Here is a 17,746-nt window from a genome sequence, read left to right as displayed (position 1 = left end):
TTCATGAAATAATCGCAACAAATTGCACTCGTTCTCTAAAATTAATATAGAATTTTAGAGCTCTTGTGCAATTACTACTGATAATTACCCGGAAAGGATGAAAGGATTTGATTTTAGTTCAGTGCCTCTACCCATTTGCTCCGATGAGGAAACGGCTATTCCGAAATACGTATAAGCACATAGTAGAGGTGCTGTACTGTAATCAAATCTAAACCATCCTTTCTTTTCTTTTAATAAAAAGTTATTTATTGTGTATTATTTATGGAAGATCCAAGCAGAAAATACATCAAGATATATTCTGTGATCCAAGTATTTTGTTGTTAAAGATGTTCAAAATTGTAAGCGTTCCGTAGTAACAATATATTATTAAAAAATCAGTTTAACACTTTTCCTTTTTTCTCGATTGAGTATTAGTTTTTGTTCTACATATAAATTATTACAATCACTGAATACATAGTTAGTGAAAAAATTATAACATTTATTAACTGAATTAATAATTTGCAATTATACAAATAACAGTTATCCAAGAACATTCAAAAGCCATCTCTTTAAGTTAATTATGACATTGTCAAGTAGAATGACATTCTAGTAATATATACATATCCATACCAGTGTGAATTTTACTACACGTAATTTGCCATGTAAAGACAGAAAAGGTAGGGATAGCCGTAAAATATTTGCGAATTATGTACCCATGGCCTTAAGTGGGAAATTGTAATTTTTCATTTTATAGTGAATAGAAAATGAAAGGTATAATTGCTTTATTGACTAAATATAGTTTTCATTCTTTTTTACTAACTTTTTGTCATAAAAATAGAAAATACACTTTAATATTCTTATCTTATCACACATTTAATTCCAGCTTCATCTTTTAGGCAAACATTGAATAGTGTTCCAATTGTCAGGCCATATCAGCTTCTTCAAATATTCTATCCTCTCACTGGCATACAATAAGTTTGTCCATTCGTCTATTTTCATTATAGAGACGCTATAGCCCATAATTTCCAGATGTCTAATCTTCATTTGGTACGTTCCTCTTAGATGGCTGTAGAATCTGGTAAAGGCGTACTGGTGTACCAAAAGTAGAGCAACTCTGGAAAAACATTCAAATGTTACTTAAATAATGTTAAAAAATATATAAAAGGAAGAAGTTGAAAGTTTATAGCAAACCATGGAGAAAAATCGTAATTAGAGTAGGTTATGGAAGTTACATTTAAATGGCACTGGTTGGCAGCGCTTCAACGCGGCGCAATCAAAAGGTTTGCGGCACAATCAAAGTAAATAATAATTTTGTTGTAAAACGAAAACTAGAGACGTCTTATATTTAAATTCATTCAGAAAGTGTACATATGACTTTCTTCGAATGGTCTGAAAAAAATAATGCAACAAATTACAACAAAATAACACGATACGGGTGTCGTGGCGGCATCTGATTAAAACAATCGAAAGTTTACTTCAATAAATAAAAAAAAAATATTAAAATAAAACTTTTATTGAGACAAAGTTTCTCGTAACGCCTTCGCGGTTTCTATAATTTGCAAACCATACGAATGCTGAGGCAAAGAAGGCTAGGGTAGATGTATGAATTGCATTTCGCTCCCTGTCTGCTCAGTGTGGCAAAAATTCCAACGAAAACTTGGTCCCACATACTCTGTTAGGAGTAAACAAATAGAAATAAATAATAATTTTGTTGTAAAACGAAAATTAGAGACGTCTTATATTTCAGTTCATTCAGAGAGTACCATAAACACCCAAAATCAGACTAGAAAAGTCTAGAGCAAATTTCACCAAAATCAGAAGAGTGAAAGAGCGACATCAATGAAAAAATACATATTACACACATAGAGAGATACAACTTGCTCCAACGGATTAAGAAGGGAAAGATCCAAGGAAAAAGAAGCACAAAGTGGATGACTGCGCAACCTGAGAGAATGGAACGGATGTACATCAAATGAACTCTTCAGAGCAGCCCTCTCTAAAGTCTGAATAGCTATGATGATTGCCGATCTCCGTCGCGGATATGGCACTCGAAAAAGAAGAAGGTTGCTGAGAAAGCTAAAATTGCCTTAGTTAACCACTCAATGTAATAAAGGCACGTATCCATTACGTTGGTACTCCGTATAACTGCTCCACATAGTGGATACACCAAACTCACCCTCGGCGATCCAATTGGTGGCGGTTTATATGTAGAGGGGTCCATGCCGTATCCATTGGAGCAGTTACACGGAGCAACAACGTAATGAATACATCATAATCATCACGTAGCGCTACAACCCTGGGTGGGTCCTGGCTGACTGTACAACTTTCTTCCAATTTGTTCGGTCTTCCATCAACCTAGGGTCAAATGGAATGTTCATTTTTCGGAGATCTGATTGGATGTTATCTCTCCATCGCATTCTGGGACGTCCGAGTGGTCTTTTGCCTGTAGGAATCTCCTCCCATCATAGGCGTAGCGTGACCTAAAAATTTGGGGGGCACGGGGTCTACGGGGGGGGGGGAGTGGTGGTCCCGTGGAAACTTTTTTGAAAACTACCACTTAAGAACTAAAGGAAAGTATATGTGTATTTTTGTTAAACATTGGTTTTAATCAATTTTTACTATATTGATGGATTGTAAAAAGACTCAATTTCAAAATATACAAGTTTATTCTATTCTAGACATAACTGCATGGACATTTATAACACAAAAACAAATTTGTGTACAAGACAAAGTTTTAAGGTGAACAGAACTACAGTAATGGTTTTCAACGAACCAATTTTCGTTAGTTCTAATGAAGCATTAGCCTCCTATCGGCTAGATTTGAAAATCTGTCAACTAACAGATCTAGTTTTTTATCTTTCATGTATTCAGACGTCAATTCTTGCTCAATAGACATCAGGGCAAGCCCACTTAAGCGGTCTTCTGTCATGGTGCTTCGAAGAAATGTCTTTAGCCTTCGTAGTGTAGAAAACGATCTTTCTGCGCTTGCTGTTGTGATAGGCCACGAAAGTGATATTTCTAGTAGCTGCCAAACATCTGGTGCACTGGCTTGAAGATCATTCTCAATAAAAAAATCAGCCAACTCTTGGAACGTTACTCTTGTGGTTGCTTTGTCTGTTTTGACAAAATTGTTCTTTGCATAACAGTGAAAAAACTTAAGATGTGCAGAGAAACTTAAAGACAAGTTATAAAACTTTTGGATTGCCATAACAGCGTTGTTGTCAATTTCGGTCCAATTAAATAGTAACTGGGCAATGCAGTTGATTTTATCATAATCGTTCTTGGAAAAACGAGATTGCAAGTTTACAATTACTGTGTCTAAAGCAGCAAAGTAAATGTAAGTCTTGAACATCTGTTCAGGTGATTGATGAAATGCAGCATCTGAAGAGCTACTACTAGCTTCAAGTTTTTTCGGAATCTTCCGTTTGCGTGGTAGTGAAGGCCTTTCAACTGACAAACCTTTCATACCATATTTGTTACACTGTTCTTCTGACTCATTCCACATCTGAATAAAGCCATCATCATTTCTGTCCAGTTTTAAACAGTCAATGACTGATTCAACTTTTGCAAAAACCTTAGAAATGTCAAGAGATTCACTCTGCAGTTCTTTGGAGAGTATATCAGTCTGACTCAAAACGCTGTGCAATAGTTTTAAACTGAATACAAATTCAAATGTGCTGATTTGTTTGGCTAGACCATCAGCTTCGGCTGCAATTTTACGATTTGATACATCGTTTGCAATAACTTCCAAAGTTTCGTACACTTCAGGGAGCTGCTCTAGAATTACATGGATTGCTTTGTGTCGAACTGTCCATCTAGTTCGAGACAAGCTCACCAGTCTTTTCATTTTTGTTTCTCTGCTTTGCTTACATATTGATTCAAATATTGAAAACCTGTTAGCTGATGCATTAATTAAGTTATACAGGTTATTTACTATGGATAAGCAATTCCGAAGCTGTCTTATTTCTTCACAAAATCTCTGAACAGCCAGATCAAGCAAGTGGGCATGGCAGTGTGTGTACAAAGCTTTAGGCTCTTCTTCTTGGAACCTTGAGGCAACACCTTTGAATTTGCCGCTCATGTTACTAGCTCCATCATATGCCTGGCCGTGCATTTTATTTAACCTTATACCCAACTGCTGCAGATACTGTTTAATAGTGTGATGTAAATTTTCACCAGTAGTGTCTGACACATCAACGAAGCCCAAAAACCTTTCATTGATTTTAATGTGTCCATCTATTTTAGTAATGTATCGAATGCAAATGCTAAGCTGTTCACGGGTTGAAATATCCGTAGTTTCATCACAAATAATTGAGTAGGCCAAAGCCTCACTCACCTCTTGGACAATTTGTTGAAGCATTTCACTTTTTATGCAATCTATTATCTCATTTTGTACCTGGGCACTTTTGTATGAATGGACTGGGGATTTCATTAATGTTTGGATTCCTTCCTCCATTTCAGTAGATCTCAGTTCTAGCAGTTCTATAAAGTTCCCCCTGTTAAATGAAGCAGTACTCTCATCATGTCCTCTTAAGGCAAGATTCTGTTTTCCAAGGAATAGGATGTTTTCAATTATGAATTTTAAATACCTCCTATTCATCTCAACCATTTTAGTATGTGCCGAGGACAACAAATCAGCTACCGTGCTTCCTGCTTTTCTATACTCATTGAGAAACTGTTTAGATTTTTGATGCATTTCACTCTTCTCATGTTTCCTGAATTTTTCCAAAGCTTTCTTCCAATTGTTCATGCCCAGTTTAGTGAATGACTCCTCCCCGCGACCAGACTTATGTTGACAAAATAGTCGGCATGGGTAACAAAATGCAGCGTCTGTAATGGGGCTATATTCGACCCAATTAAATTCACTGTACCAGGATTCTTTGAACTGCCTCGATTTGGATTGAATCTTGCTTACCTTAAAACAATCAACAGGCTGAAATGCTCCTTTTGCAATATCTGCACTTTGTACTCCCAATGAAGGATCTCTACTTTCGCCCTGGAATGTAGCATCACGATCTGGGCGTAAACAAGATGGTGATTCATCACCAACGCTACCTCCAGTGCTACTTCCCGCTAAATGTCTATCTTCATTTACACTTTCACTTGAATTTCCAAGTTTTTTAAAGAATGTTAGTACAGAGGACTGTTTCTTAGACATGATAACAAACGAACATCCGCAAAAATTACACAAACAATAGCAGCTCAGCTAGTAACAATAAGCTTATTGAACGAATAAAACGTGGCGACCACCTACACAACACAACACACGCGCACTGAGCTGGTATGATATCCCTCCGCCAGGCGTCGGCTGGGCTCGGGTGCATTCGATCGGCTGCTCCAGCTCGGGCGCAACCGGCCAGAGTCGGCTCACCGGCACTTGTAAATTTAGTTGTAACACGCGCATACTTTACACACACAGAATCAAATTAGATGCATACAGAAAAATAGACTAACGGGGGATCTATATTAGTTATTCATTCGTAACTTTTAGTGTATACATATACGTAATTTAAAGATAATTTATATTATTTTTTTCTTTTTTTGCATAATGTTGGGGGGGCACGTGCCCCCCCGGCCCGACGCCACTGCCTCCCATACCAGTCTTACAATTCTCTCGTTATGAAGTCTGTGCACGTGGCCTGCCCATCATAGTTGCTGTAATTTAATTTCTTGGACAATATCGGTGTCATTGTGGAGTGATTTTAATTCGATATTGGTTATGATCCTATTGGGACCGTGCAATTTCGGAAAAGCGACACCTGGTTTCTACGCTCTACACTTTTATTCGCACTTTTAATTATATTGGCCAATCATATGGTCCTGGTTACTGGATGATTGTCAAGGCCATAGTCCAAAAAAATAATAAGAAGAAAAATAAGATTTAGGTTGTTATTAAAACGTAAACAATTGTATGTAGTAAATAAAATTAGTTATTAAAATGCAGTACTGCAAACAAAATACAATTAATTAAATTTACCTTTATATAATAATTGTATATCATATCAATATTGTGGAGCAATATATAATTTTTGTCCTTCAATGACAGTAGTTATGAAATGTACGTCAATTTGACAATTTCAATTGACATGAATTATTTAAGAACGTTGCAATATTTCTCCGCTATTCACGCAGATCGTTTCGCGTATCCCTTCCAAGTACTTGCACACCACGAATACTGGTTTGTGTAGTTGTTCGTGGTGAGGTCCGAAAATTTTACTTAGTATTTTTCGTTCAAAACGTCTGAGCTTTTCTTCGTTTGATTTGGTCATGGTCCACGTTTCGCATCCATATGTTAGTACAGGTCTGACGATGGATTTATAGATTTTGACCTTGGAACTTCTTGTAAGATTTTTTGATTTTATAAGCTTATGCAGTGCGAATAGACAGCGATTTGCTGATTGGATTCTGTCTTTTATTTCTTCAGTAATATCGTTGTCACCTGTGATTACGGCCCCCAGATACTTAAAACGTTGTACTCTTTCGAAATTGAAGGTGTTGACCGTCATATTTTGTCCTATCCCGTCTCTTCGTGTCATTATATTTATACAAATATATTTCGTCTTCTCTTCATTAATTCTCAGCCCTACTTCGCTTGTTGCTCTTTCCACCTTGTTGAAAATGGCTTTTGTGGATAGGATGGAGTCTCCAATGAGATCAATGTCATCTGCGTAAGCTAGTAATAACTTGGAATCTTGAACCGATAGCCGTTCTGTTTTTATTTTGACCGACCTCATGGTTTTTTCTAATACGAGGTTAAAAAGTAGTGGAGATAACGCATCACCCTGTTTGAGTCCACTGTTGATTTCAAAGCTGTCATATTATTTACACGTACTATTGATATTCCACCCTACATACAGACTTTAGTCATCCGAATGAGTTTCTTTGGTATTGAGAACTCCGCCATGGCATTCCATACTTTTCTTCTTTCTACGCTATCGTATGTCTTTCGAAAGTCTATGAAGAGATTGTGTATGGGTCTGTTATACTCCCATCCCTTTTCTAGAAGCTGCCTCAGCGTGAATAGTTGATCTATTGTGGATCTGTTTGCCCTAAAACCGGCTTGATATTATCCTAGGACATTTTCAGCATAGGGGGTTAGTCTACTAAGAATGACGTTTGAGAGGATTTTATATGCCGTGTTTAGGAGTGAAATTCCTCTATAATTCGCGCATTTTGTTTTGTCACCTTTTTTGTGGATGCGCACTATGATGTTTTCATTCACTTTTATAGAAGAAAATTTATGAAAATGAATATATTTTGCAACGCTATGAGACAGAAAGTAATAAAATTAGAAGAATTTTACGACACTTAAATGAAAGAAGAAGAGTTATTGTATCAAACAGAATCTTAAAAAACTTTAAATTAATTTTGAACAATGTTTAAAGTTAAATATGCTTCGTTGCAAACTTCCTGTATTTTTAAATAAATAAACAAATTAAATAACTTTTTTTTCACTGGCACAACTAAACAATTTTGTTTTTCAAAAATGCGACACAGCTTTATTTTTTATAAACGGTAAGGGACAAAAAGAAATGTATTTAATAATTTACCATTTTAAGTTTTACTAGCATAAATTACAAAAGGATTCATTTTAAAATAAAACTTTGACAAAGCTTTAAACGTAAGGGTTATTGAGCGAGTCACGAGAATAATGGGGGAAGTGTTAATTTAAAGCAATTATAAGTGAATTCGGATAACTTTTATTATTCTACCTCTCATCATCATCATTGGCTCTACCAATGGACCCATGGTGGGTCTTGGCCTATTCTAGAATCAGCTTCCGTCACTTTCTATCGCCTTGGTTTACCAATGTAGTACTCTCTCGTCACTCTCGTAAGTCGTCTTCCACCTGGTCCTTAAACGTGCTTTGGGCCTGCCTCTTCTCCTCACTCTATCCGGTCTTTGGTTATAAATGTGTTTAGACGAGCCCATCCTGTTCATTCTCTGTAAGTGGCCTAGCCACCGCAGCCTGTTTATTTTGATGAACTTACCAAAACTATTGTGCGTCCCACCTTGACTTTACAGTACAGGTTATTATGACCAACAGTGATGCCAAATTTGATCAGAAACAGGTTTTAAGCAAACATACTTTTTTCTATAGGATAACTATACGCTCTGAGCTTCGCTGGTGTCGCTCCTAGCGGATTACTAATGCAACTTTCACCGGTAATTTTTAAATTTATTATCGCTTAATATGTACAACGCAAAAAAGTAATTAAATTGTTGGATTTTTTAAAGATTTTGCTAATCATTTTAACGTTCTATTAATGAAATATTAATTTCTTACTTCGGATACTTTCACAATTATCGTGTAGATGGCGCTTAGATTAATTTACAACTACATATTACGAAATATTAAAAACATTTAATTCAGTATTTAAAACGTAAGTATATTTAAGGTAAAAATATACACCACAGCTTAGACCAACTAATATTATTTCTTATTAATGTTTTTAATTTCAATGTTTTAAATTAATCACCTTAACATTTATGTCAAATTTCCAGTAAAAGCTTACAGACTTGTTACTATTGGCGCTCGCCAATTTTTAATTATCCCCTCTACCTACGAGTTCATAGCGTATAAATAACTTACGAATTAATATTATTGACATTTTGTGGCTGTCAGGGGTTCTAAAATATTTTTTTTTTCGAAAATTACCTTTATGTGAACAAAATAAAAATAATTTTGTATAAAACATTTATATAATAATGTATTTAAGCGCATAAATATGTTAAACCTTAATACATACGTAGGTACCTACAGAAATTTACCTACAGATAATTAAAGTATATTTAAACTATATATTTTAGCTTCTTTCTACAATCCCATCTTCCTCACTTTCACTGTCACTGTCGTAGGGTGTAAACACATTAAAATGACATTAATTTCATCTTGGAAATCAGTCATTAAGAATAACAATAAACTGCAATTAGGATCCAAATTTTCCAAATAAGCAATGAGTTACTCAATACAATGTTATCAGTAATAATTTTAAGCTTATTTAATATTCTTTGTTATAATTTAATTTAGGTGAACTGACCATCAACAATAGGGAACTTGCATAAAATTTTAAATTCGAAAAAAAAAAATGTTATAAATCACAACAGAACATAATTTAAAACATGTATCAAAGATTAAAAAGTTTTGTTTGGCTTTCGTTTGGCCCCTAAAGATGATTAAAAATTCAAATTAAAACAGGTGGCCCAAAACGCGTCGTGACGTCATTCGTTTATGTTATGTTTACATTCTTCCAAAAAAGTAAACAGAATTTAAAATTAGACATTATAAACGTCAGTAGAAAATACAGTTATGTAACCTCACAAGTGTTTTTGATCGTTTTAACTATTTTAAACTGGCTAATTGGCTCTGCCAAAGCCATTTTTCAAAAAAAATACTATTTTAAATTGACTAAAGGTCCTATAAACCAAGCCCAGAAAACAAAAAAAAAATATATAGATTTTAAATTTGTACTTCTGTTATTATGAGCTTTTAAAGCGTGAAATTTTGGAAATCTTATTTTTAAAGGAAACTGAATATTATTATGCAATAAAAAATGTGCAAGTTCCCTATTGTCTTAAGTAATAAAAACACTCAAATATGTCAGAAATAGCAATTATCAAAATATTTATAAAACTTAATGTCAGTCCAGTGTCAAAACGAATGCCAAACCTAATAGGGAACTTGCACATTTTTTATTGCATAATAATATTCAGTTTCCTTTAAAAATAAGATTTCCAAAATTTCACGCCTTAAAACCTCATAATAACAAAAGTACAAATTTAAAATCTATACATTTTTTTTTTGTTTTCTGGCCTTGGTTTAGAGAACCTTTAGTCAATTTAAAATAGTTCAAACGATCAAAAACACTTGTGAGGTTACATAACTGTATTTTCTACTGACGTTTATAATGTCTAATTTTAAATTCTGTTTACTTTTTTGGAAGAATGTAAACATAATGTAAACGAATGACGTCACGACGCGTTTTGGGCCACCTGTTTTAATTTGAATTTTTAATCATTTTTAGGGGCCAAACGAAAGCCAAACAAAACTTTTTAATCTGCAATACATGTTTTAAATTATGTTCTGTTGTGATTTATAACATTTTTTCCGAATTTAAAATTTTAAGCAAGTTCCCTATTATACTTTATTTATTCTCAACTGTAGGACCTGGTAGGACAATATAAAACTTTACTTAAACTTGACTGACAATATATTTTATATTTTTCTTGACATTACTTCAGAACTGTCTATTATACTGTCAATACATAAATTAACAACCATAGAACAACATCCACTTTTAATGTTGATTATTACGCATATCGGTTATAAAATTGCTGATTACTTTTCGAAAATGACTATCACTCACAAAAAAAATGAAAAATATTGTTTTACTTGACTGTAACGGGTTAGCTTTAATTTAACATTTTTAGGGACCTACATTTTTAGGACCTTGGTAACGTCCGATTGAAAATTATTTTGAAGAAAATCGACATCGCCGCGCTAAAAACTCCCATAAGGATTGTATTGCCGTATGTTCGTGTACTGTAAAGTCAAGGTGGGACAGGCATTAGGCTAACTATAAAGGCGGTAGAGCTCAAAATTATAGCTACTACGCCACAATCTGTTTTCCTACACGCCTTTATAAATATGCCTGGAAGATTTTACGTTTAAAACAGCCTAAACAGCTTTGATATGAGTTTCGTATACATATTAATAATTTCGTTCTTTTCATGACTATGTTGGATGTTAAAAGAGTCTTTATCCATAGTATGCTCTATCTGCTAGATATATACGTCAGTTAATTTCTGCAGTTACTGTATTACTTTGGTTGATTTGTGAGCCTAGATATACAAACTCTTACTCCTTCGAAAGTATATGTTTCAACCGGTAGATCTTCAGGATCTGCTATTTGATTATCTGTCACCTTCATATACTTAGTTTTACTAGTATTAACGTGAAACACCATTATTTTTGCTGCTGCTTCCAATGCCGTGAGCGACTGAACCAGGTCCAGCTTTCTTCTTCCTATCATATCGATGTCACCCGCGTACGTTAGTATTTGTACACTCCCATTAATAATGATTCCTCTTGTTGTTATTCCAGATTCTCTAATGGCTTTCTCTAGGCCCTCTAGGGCAATGTTTAATAGAAGGCACGATAAGCTTTCTATTAATGGATCTCCATTCTGGTCTCTAACACTAGACCGTTGAGAGGGTTGCTGTCACCAATTTCAGTAAGTGTATTGGGATATTGAATTCTACTATGGCTTTCTATAGCGCGTTTCTATCTACACTGTCATAGGCACATCTAAAATCTACCAATATCTACCATCAATTCCATACTCATATATTTTTTCCAAAGCTTCTATTACAAGGAATATTTGATGGATAGTTGACTGACTTTTCTTTGCGAAGCCCACATTGGTATTTCCCTATTATGTTTTCAGAATATCCCGACAGTCGATCGTAAAGAACGTAGGCCAATATTTTGTAGGTAACGTTTAGCAGGGTAACGCCTCTGTAGTTATCACAAACTGTTTGGTCTCCTTTCTTGTGAATAGGTACAATTAGTTAGAAGTTACAGTCCTCTGGTAGTTTTACCTGCTTCCAAATCAGTTCTACTAGCCTACTTAGAATAAGGGATTAAGGGAATAGATTCTTGGGCCATGTTTTATAAGTTCAGAAGGAATGCCGTCTGCCCCAGGAGCTTTATTTTTTTTTCAACTTTTTTATCGTTTTGATGACTTCTTCCTCTGTTGGTTATCTTACTCTCTTTCGTGCCCATGCCTTCGTCCTGGATTTCTCCTACTTGCAACTTCCTCTTACTTCCTATATTTGTCCTATTATTCTACCCCTATAGAACCTAAAAAATAGTTTGATTCCAAAGCTTACCTTCTACTAATCGACTTTGAGCTAGGGGATACTACACATTCTTCTTTATTTAAATTTATGACAAAATCAATATAATATCCATACGGAGTGGTAATGCTTTCCATTATATGACTTTCTGCTATCTCCACCAAATATTCTTTGATCGATTTGCTATATGTATATTCCATTTCAGTATTATCTGAAATAATAATGTTGAGTTACTAATAAAAGAAAAGGAAATCAGAAAAGATGTATCGTGGCGTAGACAAAAATAGTAACTAGGGAAGCATACTAGCGTAGACAATATCATACAAAAATATATTTAATCCCATCGATCATAGATCAGATCTTAAATCTAATAATGAAATTATGTACTAATGCCAGTGGCGGCTCGTACCACTTTAAGAAGGTAGTGCCAGAACTCGGACAGCCGCCAAAATTTTTAGTGACGGATTCACGATATTGTCAAAAAAGGTATACTTACAACAAAAACTAAAAAAATATATACGCGGATACTTTTATCTTATGTATCTTATGTTTATTGATCTGAGGTGCCAAGCAATTGTCCAACATTGATCAAAACAGTTCCGTAAATTAATTAATAATACAAACCTCTTAACCTACCACCAGCATTTACTGATGACAGTGCTCGAAATAATATTTGTAGTTTTTTTTAAATATTAAAAAAAAAAATATTCTTAAAAATTTAAATTTCTTAAATTTTTTTTAAGATACTAATCTTCATTGTCAATTAATAAATTAAACTTAAGAAATAATCAAAATATTATTTATACTACACCCACGATCATGGTGCACTAAAAGTTTAATTATAAATACAAAAACTTTTTAACAGAAAATATACATAATAAAAGTGCCAAACCAGCACGTAAAGAAACTCAACCTCGTGCCCGGCACAGAGATTCTCATTTGAAGGTATACTAATAGTCGAATATAGCTCTTTCTCTGTCACTTACATAGAATGCTCGTAAAATATTTCTCTCTTTAGTCGTGTCAATACTTTGGTACCAAGGAGATTCTCCTGTCGAATAATCTCCGCTGTCGGCAGGGATTGTATTACGCCCATAGTTGCCATATTTTATATAATTTATGAAGATCAAAAGAAATACACACAAAAAAATTTTTGGGAATTAAAAAGTTTTGAAGATAAAAAATATGTTTCTGCATAGTTAGCAAGGTAGTGCCATGGCTCTATGGCACTACCTCACGGGCCGCCACTGACTGATACAACATAGGAATTATAAGAGCAGCATGATCAAATTTACAATAAAGTGAGTACAATAGAAGTGATATTAATGTAGAAATGATAAACAAGGTTTTTCTTTTATATCTAAGTTAAATCTTGTGATGTTAAAATACCAATTCTGTGAACGTTTTAACCTCAGATACACCAAGGTTATGAAAGTAAAATATCTGAATGTTCACATATGTATTGTTAAAAATAAGCTGTCTTAAAGTAACTAGCTCAAGATTCAAAAAAACCATACAGTATGCTGCACTACAGGTTTTCACAATTTCGAACGTTTTCCAGGATGCAACATGTTGAGAAACCCCTGAATATTTCTGATCCCATACAAGAAGTACTAGCTTCTTCTTTAGTAGAACTATCAGAAATTTCGTTATTAACATTAATTTCGTTTCTTTATGCCCTAACACCCTTAAAAGGTTATTTTGTTATAAGTACATAAGCCTACAAAAGAAAAACGAACATTTTCCAAAAGTGCTTTGACCCTGCGATGCTCCAACTTGTTTAACCCGCCTGAAGAATACATTTTCTTAAAGTGTGCAAAGAGGCTTCCATGGCGGCAATGACCTCCTAATTCGACTCTTTCTGCCCATCGAGTGATTTTTTGGAAATAAAAAAAGTCACACGGTGCAAGGTCTGGACAATACGGTGAATGGCGCAGCAGTTCATGACCCAATTCGATCTTGGCGACGGCGGAGGTGTGAGCCGGTGCGTTGTCATAGTGGAAGAGCGCTTCTCTAAGAGTGGAGGGTTTTTTTTTGCCGTTTTCTAGGTAGTCGTTGTGGATCACACCTGGTGAATCCCAGAAAACAGTGGCCATCACCTTTCCGGTCGATAAGTCAGTATTCGCTTTCTTCGGAGCACGTTCACTGTTCAGGGGGGAAGTCAAATTGATCTTTTTTTCTCTGATGTGTAAGCAAACGCAAAGCAAAATTTCAAGCAGAATATTACCCATGTGGTCCTTTGAGATGCCTAATAGCACAGCTATCTCGCGCATCTTCAATTGACGGTGTACTAATATGAGATCGTGAATTTTTGTCACATTATCCTTCGTTGTATCTGTTTTCCGGGACCTAGACGTGGCTCATCTAAAACCGTCGTACAACCACGTGAAAACCTCGTTAAACTAATTGTTGACGTTTGTTTTAACATCGAAGCGCTCTTTGGATTTTCTTAGCGATCTCCTCTCCAATAACAAAAATCAAATCACCGACTTTTTCCACTTTTCTAAAATCTTCCGACAGACTTCTTCCATAGTCGGCCAAAACAAAACTACGAGTCCGATTCGGCTGAAATTTTGACATAGAAAAACGTATGAAAACTGTAGGAAATATGAAAACTAACTTGAGAAAAAAAAATGATTTTAAAATAATATGGTTCCACAAGCTATGCGCAAATTGGCTTACCTGGAAATTGGTGTTCTTTAGGATTTGGTAAACTTGCAGATTGCAGACCCAAGTGTGATTACTCAATTCATCACTGCTTCCATGAAATTCTAGCACTCGCGGACGGCGCCGTCAGTTACATGAAAAGCGAAAATATTTTCGGAATTCGGAAGTTCTTTCGTCGAAGGCTTGAAGCGGAGTCGTAGAGTCGTACCTTTTGTCCTAAAGGTACTCAACGGAGCATGTCCATTTGTATACGATGCGCAAAGCGAATGTTGCACTTGTGGATTAGTAAAAATTGACATTGGGCATTTATTTAAATTAGAACACACACAAGGTTATTCTGCATCATTTTTACAGGGGGAAGACAAAAGTCTAAATATAATTATTAAATTATCCAAACTAATTCTACCCGAAATAAATAAATATTAGAACGATAGTCAATATAAAAAAAGAAATAAGGATTCCCGAACAGACCCTCTACGAGAATGTACTACACAATAGTAAATTTTTCTTGTTATAGTTGCTCTATCGGGCGGTGAGGGTAAGTACTCATTGCACCACCGTCTTAGATTCGTAAGATGTAGACTTTCGAGACTTTAGTGCAACTTAAGAATGTTCATGAACTTAAAAAACTACGTACCTACTTACATGTTTTCCGAACATCTTTAAGGTATTTCTCATGGAACCATGGCACGTTAAATTCCGGATATTCTAGACAGACGGATCGATTCAGGTACATTAGTGTTTGTCTCACTCTTTGAGGATATTTTTCCTAAAAATTTATAACATATAACAATACAAAAATATAATTATTAAAAAAAATTAATGAATTTTCGGACCTCACCACGACATTAACACAAACCAGTATAGGATCAGAACCAACCTCGAATTAAAAGAACTCTACAATGACACCGATATTGTCCAAAAAATTAAATCACAGCGACTAAGATGGGCAGGCCACGTGCACAGATTTCATAACGAGAGACTTGTAAGACTGGTATAGGAGGAGATTCCTACAGGCAAAAGACCACTCGGACGTCCCAGAATGCGATGGAGAGATAACATCCAAGCAGATCTCCGAAAAATGAACATTCCATTTGACCCTAGGTTGATGGAAGACCGAACAAATTGGAAGAAAGTTGTACAGTCAGCCAGGACCTACCCAGGGTTGTAGCGCTACGTGATGATGATGATTATGAGAGTCTATTGACGAAAAAGAGAAGAATGCCCGCGGAGAGAACAACAGTCTGTAACAGAAAATACAACAGTAGAGGAAATTACAGTAGATGAAATCAAAAAAGCCTTAGATTGTACAAAAATGTAAAAGATTCAGGTCCAGAAAGAAATTGAGCTTTGTAAAAGATCAGCCTGGACGTTAAATCTACAGACAATGAGACACCTTTGAAATGTGGACCTATAGAAGAATTATGAGGGTTTCCTGGGTAGATAAAGTTACGAACTGAAGTACTGAGAATAATACGTAAACAGAAGAAAGTTGAACTTACAATTAAAGAAAGAAAGCTACAATATCTCGGACATGTGATGCGGGGCGAGAAGTATGGCATCCTGCGACTCATAATGCAAGGTGCAAGGAAAGATAGAAGGCAGAAGAAGCATCGGCAGAAGGCGAATTTCATGGCTGAAGAACCTGAGATAATGGTTTGGATGCAGCTCAAAACAACTATTTAGAGCTACTGCCTCAAAAATTAAAATAGCTATGATGATTGCCAACCTCCGTAGCGGAGATGGCACCTGAAGAAGAAGAAAAGATGATCCGGATATGCTCATTAGCTAATCGCTAAAATGTTTAATAAATGGTTCTGAGGAGAAGAATAAATACCTCACGAGTGGAACTTAGCACATATCCCAAGTAGCACAATAAAAACATTTTAGTTTTATTTACGGTGTATAAAGGTTTTATTGTGGTAAATTGTACCTTGTATATATATTGCCAGAACTTTAAAACTGTTATGCACTTGTCACTAGTTTTAAAGTATCTAATAAGAGTATCAAATAAGACTAATTAATCTTAATAGATAATTTCTCTTATTGTAGTTTTAAAATGGTTTATTCTCAGTTCACTTTAAAACTAATCAGTTTTATGAAGAACTTTCGGACTGTTTGGTTTTATTAGATTCTTGTTTGTTACCTTTTAGTTTTATTGCAGTTTTAAAGATTCTCCTAATATGACTAATAAAACCTATTATTGAAACTACTTGATCTCAAGACTATTATGTCAGTAAAATATATGCCTTAAAACTATTTTTTTAGTTGTCTTTAAAGTTGCGTTCTTAAAAGCAATTAGTAGGCTATATTAAAACCAAACGCTCTTAACTGAATCAATTTGGTTATCGTAAAGACTAAACTATGCTTCTTGTTAGAAACAATAAAACTATACTCATCCCCTCTTCTTTCATGTCCAAAATGGTCGGTCATTTGTTTTAGAGAGAGACAGTGGTGTAGTGTGTTGTAAAAAGTGGAAGTACATTTAGTATGGAAGAAATAAGTCGCAAGTACGTAAAATATAAAAAACTGGTAATTTTAAAAGAAAAATACAACACACACAGCACTACGACGACTGGAGATTAGGTTAGATTCACATTAAAACCGAGTGGCATTAAAACTAAACGGTTTTAATTTCAAGGCAACCTTGCTTTTATGTAGGATATATGCTCTTGGAAAGGTATAAAATAAAACCATTTGATCTTAACAATTCTCTGTCGATAGACCAAATAGTCTTATTTGGATTTCGGCCATATTGCTTTCTAGAGATGCTGAAAGCCATGACAGATTACAATATAAGGTTTACATACAAATTATAAATAAGCGACTACAGACATAAACTCGACTTATTTTAACATTAAAAGATTAAAATTGTAGATAAAATTATTTTTCTTTCAAATTAATATTTTTCGGATTTAAATTTTTTTATTATTTTTATTCTTTAATCTCCAAAAGTCAGAAATTTTAGGGCGCGTGAGTTATTTAGACCTCTTTTTGTTAACATTATCAATAAAGTTGGGTGCGCAAGTATTTTTCTACCTTGACAGTCCGAAATAACCAAGTACTTTTTATTATTTTATGGTTACAAATACGTATCTACCTATCATAACACATGTAAAAATTTGTTGGCCTATACGGAGTATATGGGTTTAAAGAATAGTTTAATATGGTAAATTATCTTTAAGTCTCTATTTAAGAAACCTATAAAACCATCTGCACTTAAAGTGTCTTTAAAAGCACC

At 34.7% G+C, this 17,746-nt stretch overlaps 1 protein-coding gene across 4 annotated transcripts in view; it reads right to left on the bottom strand.

The window, feature by feature from the left end:
* Positions 1-746: 746 nt before the first annotated feature.
* Positions 747-17,746, bottom strand: part of LOC114326004 (FAST kinase domain-containing protein 1, mitochondrial) — a 40,609-nt gene continuing 23,609 nt past the window's right edge. The window contains exons 5-7 of one of the 4 annotated variants that reach the window (XM_028274167.2): positions 15,151-15,274; positions 11,872-12,049; positions 747-1,093 (exon numbers count right to left, since the gene is read on the bottom strand). In XM_028274167.2, the coding sequence (XP_028129968.1) occupies positions 865-1,093; positions 11,872-12,049; positions 15,151-15,274 (531 nt within the window). In that variant the 3' untranslated portion in view covers positions 747-864. Of the gene's footprint in view, positions 1,094-11,871; positions 12,050-15,142; positions 15,275-17,746 lie in introns of those variants that run through there. The other 3 variants (XM_028274171.2, XM_028274170.2, XM_028274168.2) reach the window with 3 other exon arrangements.

The sequence above is a fragment of the Diabrotica virgifera genome, chromosome 5 (genome assembly GCF_917563875.1).
Source record: "Diabrotica virgifera virgifera chromosome 5, PGI_DIABVI_V3a".
Taxonomy (NCBI): domain Eukaryota; kingdom Metazoa; phylum Arthropoda; class Insecta; order Coleoptera; family Chrysomelidae; genus Diabrotica; species Diabrotica virgifera.
Note: the sequence above shows the minus strand (reverse complement) of the source record. Positions and strands in the feature narration are given on the sequence as shown.